The sequence below is a fragment of the Grammomys surdaster genome, unplaced genomic scaffold (assembly GCF_004785775.1).
Source record: "Grammomys surdaster isolate TR1022 unplaced genomic scaffold, NIH_TR_1.0 126219, whole genome shotgun sequence".
Classification (NCBI taxonomy): Eukaryota; Metazoa; Chordata; class Mammalia; order Rodentia; family Muridae; genus Grammomys; species Grammomys surdaster.
In genome coordinates this window covers 7,589,638-7,596,415 of record NW_021621022.1, presented here as the reverse complement: position 1 = coordinate 7,596,415, position 6,778 = coordinate 7,589,638, and the positions used below count along the sequence as shown (strand labels likewise).

The following is a 6,778-nucleotide window of genomic DNA, read 5'->3' as shown; positions in this document are numbered from 1 at the left end:
CTCTCTCTCTCTCTCTCTCTCTCTCTCTCTCTCTCTCTCTCTCTCTCATCACACACACACACACACACACACACACACAAAGACACACATACTGACCCACAGAGATAGACAGACACACAGACACACATAGAAACACACACAGAGAGACACACAGACCCAACCACACATAGACACTCAAACATAAAGATAAACAGACACACAGATACACCCCTCCCCCACACACACACATAGCATCTCTCTGCCCAGTGTTACCCTGTGTAGATAGACTTGTCTGGAACCTGAGAGAAGTTGAGGAGTTGAAACTTGTCTGGGAAGCCTGGAAAGTCTTCTTGTTTGCTGGACTTTGCAGTTGACGTGTGTAACCATGCTCTTCCCTTTTCTCTCTCCAGCAAACTCCTTGCACCTGGCTACTCGGAAACATACTATAATTCCAGTGGAAACAAGGTCACCACAAGCCCACAAATCATGGTATAACATCTGCTAGGTCCCTTGGTAATAGTGTATGCCCTACAGACCTAAATACAGTGTCCTCCTTGCCAGGCAAATAGGACTGAAACTGCTTTCACAGCCTTGGTGCTTTTTGTTTGTCTTGTTTTGTTTTCCCAAACAGTAGTAATCACTTAATGTATCTTTTTCACATTATTACATTTTACTAAGATAGATGGAGGATGGCCCCAGTAACCATTTCCAGCTTTCAGGAGAAGCAGGTAGAAGAAGCATATGTTTTCTTTAGGGTTGGTTTCTGCAGATGGACTCTGTAATGTGAAGAGGTAAGCATGTCTGTTATTTTTAGCTCTTTCCTATCACACCTCCTTATTATGTGGTCTGTTACACTCAAGACTACTTCTTCAATATTAAATGTACACCTCCATATTGCACTAAGTACCTCCACTCTTGAACTGTCCCCCAGAATCGCCCTTGCTCCCATGGAGCCCATAAATGTGTGGCTGGCCATCCTCCTCAGGGATCCCTTCTTTGTTGCAAACTTTCAAACCTTCTGGGGTTAATAGGCTAACGACACATCTCTTCCAAGATAGAAGGGCCTAGTGTGGAACAGCCACATAGAGAAATAACACTAGTATTTTGCTCCAAATAGGGTCATTGTGTGTTGTGCAAGGCCACTTAAATCAAGTTTCACTCTTAGGACAAACAACGTGAATAACACATAAGTTTAAAAGAGGGGCCAAAGGTGATCAGTCCTAATTGGAAAAGTATAATTTTTGAAGAGGAAAAAATATAAGTCAGATGTTCAGAGAATTCAATTTTAAACTTAGATAACTACATTTTTTTTCTAAATAGTGCTCAGCTATTTTATAGTGTCAGCAATACTAGTACATTATAATAAAATGTGGAATACATTTTTATAGTGTATAATGTTATATTCTACACTATATTTATGGTAATAAATAATGGTATATTATGGAAATAATATGATATATTTATAATATACAGATGGCATAATAAGCATTTGGTGGTTATTAACTATCTTTAAAATTTGAGACAAAATGTTTATATTTAATTTTTTAAAAAGTCTCTAACTTAACTACTGAGCATCAGAAATTGTCCCTGTTCCAAGATTTCAAATTCTAATTGGCTGTAGAGTCTAAGAACTCTCAAGAATTCTCTTTACAAAATGCCTTTTGTTTCCCTTAGGACAGCTGTTACTACCAAGGACACATCATAAACGAGAAATTTTCCACAGCCAGCATCAGCACATGTCAAGGGCTACGGTGGGTGAGACTTGAGGACTATTTCCATATCCCGCTGATGCAGAGTTCATGTTTGATAAGTCTGAGGACCTTCAAATATAATTACTTATATAATATAGTTAAGTGTGATTCCTAAAAGCTACAAAATTTTGAAATTTTGTATCAAAATACTTTTCTTTTTAAAGCATGAAATTTCTGGAACTGAACTGCCTTCAGTTTTGTTTTCATTCCTTACTCACTTTTATAGTCAGACTCTTTTGAGGGAATGTAGCTCCTCTTCTTTTTCTCCTCACTTTTATTTCTCTTTAGTTTTTATTCTTATGAATATTATATCCTTCTGCCTGTTACTGACTCCCTATATGTGTCTGTCTACCCTCTGGTATTTCATCAATACCAAGAACTGATTAATTTCCTTTTCTGTACATCTAGGTGGATACCTTAAAGGATCTAAATCTTTATGAGTTCTAAACCAAGCAAATCAATTGTCTCACAAATCCATTATTTTTCCTGTATCTTTGACCTCATGTATGATCAAGTAATAACTTACTCAATCAGGCATCATGAGGTCTTTGAAGACTCCCTGCCTCATGCCTCCGGTCTCCACTTTCTTATCAAAAGCCCCTATGATTGTATCTTCTAACTATTTCCTGCTTGTCACTACATCTGCCTCTATTGAAATATCTTACTTCAACTACCTTGTACTTCAACTAAACCACTTGAAACAAAGACCCATATTTGCTGTCTTCCAGTTCCAGAAACTGTATACTTGTGCATTTCCACTTCCTACTAATTAGATATAATTGGATACATGTGTATATGTTAAATAAATACATATATGTTTGAAAAATGATTTCTACACATCCATTCTTCTCATTTTTGAATACAGGGTTTATGGAGGATGAGACTGCAGATCTCTAGCCTCTGTTTTTAGTACAATACTTAATTTAGAATGGGTCTCATTAAATATAATACAGGCTAATTTTAAATCATTGGAATGCTAGATTAGTTAAAGAATGAAAATACAACTGAAATTACTCATCATTTGCACCAAAGCTAGTAAATATTAAAAGCAATCTAATGAGTAATCCGCCATTTACAGGGAAGAGTAGAATGGAGTGGTCAACGAGTCAGCTTAGACTTCAGTACCAGGGTTTGTGGAGACGTTGGAAATCTTTGCTGACCACATGCGTCCCTAGTCTCTTTCCACCCCATACCAGCCTCCTATTACTCATTAGGTTTTTACAGATTAAAAAGTGAGGCTACTTAGTTAAATAACATTACTTTAGATTCACAGCTAATCAGAAATAGTCCTAGAATATTAATCTCTTCTAAGACTCCAAAGCGTCCTTTACTTTTGAGGCTCCTGAAGTGTGGGGACAGTATGAAAACAGGGACTGAGTAAGGAAACATTTCTAGTGTCAGCAGCAGATATGCTGGGCTATTTTCTGGTCATAAGGGCTTTTGGGACTTTGGCTGTACAACTCCAAAACAAGACCATTGTGTTAAGAAACCTGAATGCTTATGTTCTTCAGGGGTTACTTCAGTCAAGGCAATGAAAAGTATTTTATCGAACCTTTGAGCTCAGAGAGCGTGGATGAACAGGCACATGCACTCTTCAAGGACGACCCCAGTGAAGACCAGGAGAACAGAAACTGTGGAGTGGATGATGCACTATGGCTCCAAGGACTGCATCAGGACATAGTTCTTCCTGCCACCAGGTTGATTGTGCGTAGGGTTTGGTTTGTGTCCTAACCCCTGGGTTCTAATCTTTTCGCTTTTTCCTTTTCATATATATAGTATGTGCATATACACATGACCCTTTCTGTGTGTTTGTGGAGACTCCAGGTTGCTGGCAAGCGCTTTTCTTAAATGATCTTCATCTTATATATTGAGGCACAATTACAATATTGGCTCCCAATGAGCCCAGATCTTGCGATTTTGGATAGTCTGACTAGCTATCTTGTTCTAGGAATCCCTGGTTTCTGCCCTTTCTGTAGCTGGATTGGAGGTAGGCCACTGCATTTATCCATCTTTCACTGTGGTTTTGGGTATTTGGACTTCAGAGCTCACATTTCCACAGGGAGGGTTCTATCTGCTCAACCACTTTTTCAGCCCTTGGTTCTAATCTTAGTAGTAAGCTTGACTTGCTCTTTATAGTCACTACTGAAACTAATAGTTTATAGTTATAGTCATGGTAAAACATTTCTGTACACTAATTATTTACTGAATAAGAATCTGTGCATAAGCTATTATCATCAACATTGTTCAAGGGCTAAAAAGAAGCCTGAAATATAATATCTGACAGCAGGGAGTAGACAACAGTCCCCTCTTAATCTCACAACAATGCACATGTATAGGGTCTTTTCTTTTGAGGTGGAAATATGAGAAATCTGTCCTCGGAGAGGTTCAGTGAACTGGGAATGCTGTAGCAAGCAGCATAAACACAGGATCTACCTGTTGGAACATAGAAAATTCTTTCTCATGTGGAATCCTTTTATGACCACAGAAGTAGAAACAAACCCAGCTGTATTCAGCTGTGAGGTATGTACTAAAATGTTTCTGTCATTTTGCTCTCATTGCTTGATTATCTCTTCCAAGTGTTCTCACATTCTGTAAGCACCAGGCAGACTGGTTCTAAGTAAAACCATCTAATCATCTAAGTTAAACAAAACAAAACAAAACAAAACAACTCTAAGGTTGTTTCTCTTTGCCATGGAATTAAATTTCACCAACCTTATCTAGGAACCCAGATGAACTTGCTCTGGCTACATGTTTCTCTCAATATCACTCTGGTTCTGGTTGTCACTAGCCTCTGGTCTTCCATCTTAAGTCTTTGGGAGCCATGAAGAAATGACCATGCTTTTCTGACATGCTGTTGTGTTGGCTTTCTGAAGCACCTTTCTGGTCAGTCACTTGATACTAGGAGTCCTGGTTAACTGTTTTCTTCTTTTGCTTTGGAATTCTTCCCAGGTAATCTCATTTAATCCACACTTTTTTCCCCCTTCAATAGGACTCAGTCGGGCTGGCATGTCGCTCAGTTAGTAGAATTTTTGTAGGGTGTATGAAACCCTAGGGTCCATGCCAGGCACTTTGTAAACCAGGTGCAAGGAATGGTATTTGCCTGTAAATTCCAGCAATTTAGAAGGTGGAGGCAATGCAATGTAATGAATGCAATGCTAGCTTGAGGTATATGAGTCCTTGCTTGTAAAAAATAAGGCGGGGGGGGTGAGATCTAGAGACTGGCTATTGTTGCAAACGTATTTTCAGTCTTGTAACCATTTAAATATTTGATATCAGAATATTAATATGGTAAAATAGAACTACTTGTTTTATGCACCAAATATAATATGCTTCTTTCCCATTTTTCCGACCTCAGTTAATAACTGACACTGTTTGTTACTAGTTGTGGCCCATGTATTGCAATTATTGTTGGTTTCTCTTTTCTTTCCTCACATGGTGTTCATCTCTTCATGTATTTCAGTTCTTTACTGAGCTCTCAGGTAATGTCCCAAGATCATCATGACAATAACTTGTATCGGTCCTTTCTATGTCTGTTCTCACCTTAGCAGAATCTTCTCTCTTTTTACTAGGTTGAACGATGTTTCATTATAAAATGCATCATGTTAAAATCCATGGATGTCTTTCCAACCATCATATGAGACATAAAATCCAAACCACCGCCATGAATTACAAATGTCTGTTTGATTCTGTCCAACATTCCCCACATTAAATGTCCCCTCCACCACCTACAAAATTTACATTCCATTTATTCTGACAAAAAGACCTTTCCTGTTTTTAAACATATCACTGCCAGTTAACCATAGATCTTGGTGTTTTAGATTTTTTTCTTTTCTGGATTATATTCCATTGTTTTCAATTCTCAGTTTCACTATCTAATCACACACCTTCAGCCACTCACAGATTCCATCCTCAATACTAATTACACTTGATACTTACATCTATTTGTTTGTCTCTTATGCACTGCTATGCTGATGGGCCAAATAGATTTATCTCTTCTAATCTCCAGAGTACTGTGAATGCATAGAAATTGGTACTAAATATTTTGTTCCTATAGAAGATGAGAGGTAAGTATAAACCTCATTAGATAATATATAAGATTCTATCTTATGTAATTTGTTTCTGATGATGGAATCATAAACATCAATCATTTTCCTTCATTTTCTAACATTCTGAGCCTTGTCTGTATGCATGCTTGAATGTTGTAGTAGAGTTAAAATAGTGATATTGTCTATCTTGATTCTCAGATACAATCCAACCTCTTCTAAGACCACACAGGCTAAATAAAAGATCAACAGCAAAAGATGCTGTCTTAATCATGATCTTCCTTCTATTTCAGGAGCTGAATGATGGAATGGTTGAAGAACCTAAGAAATACATAGAATATTATGTAGTCCTGGATAATGGTGAGGTAATTACATCAAATAAATGCATCTCACAAAATTATCTTGTTCAAAACTGATTGTGTGAAGTAGAAATGTCCAGATATATTTAAAAAGATCAAGAATATGAACCACATGGAGAAATTATTCTGTCTATGAAATTGAAATTTGTAATGAAACTGACAAATATTTCTTCGCAGAAATAAATGACTGACAGAAATAAATATGCATACATCATCTTTTCTTACCATCTTTAGAAATCCAAATTTAAACTGAAATTTTTCATTTGCACTCTTTTGTCATGTTGTCATTGGTAAAGTTGTTCATTTGTAAGGTAGGATTTATACTCTGGGGGTAGCAGTCAAATATACAAAAGCCCAGTGGATGAGCTCTTTGGAGAAAGGCAACCCTTTGTAATAGATATCATTTAATTTCTTTTCTAGGAACATATTTTCTAATTGTGAGTTTCTAAACAAGTTCTCTGTGAGTTTAATGCCAACAGGAAAAATGGTCGAATCTCAATACTATTGGGAAAATAATTATCTCAGAACTCAAATCTATGACCTTGTAGTGTTGGACTCAAACTGTGCATAGATTTGAAACATGTTGAACCATGCTTTGTACTGTTTCTACAAGTTTAGGAAACCATAGAAATTAAATTAAGACATA

At 37.0% G+C, this 6,778-nt stretch overlaps 1 protein-coding gene across 1 annotated transcript in view; it reads left to right on the top strand.

Moving 5' to 3' along the window:
- Positions 1–6,778, top strand: part of Adam28 (ADAM metallopeptidase domain 28) — an 88,013-nt gene that overhangs the window by 8,526 nt on the left and 72,709 nt on the right. The window contains exons 4-7 of the mRNA XM_028758737.1: positions 390–468; positions 1,654–1,730; positions 3,242–3,434; positions 6,067–6,138. Coding sequence (XP_028614570.1) covers positions 390–468; positions 1,654–1,730; positions 3,242–3,434; positions 6,067–6,138 — 421 coding nt within the window. The remainder of the gene's footprint in view (positions 1–389; positions 469–1,653; positions 1,731–3,241; positions 3,435–6,066; positions 6,139–6,778) is intronic.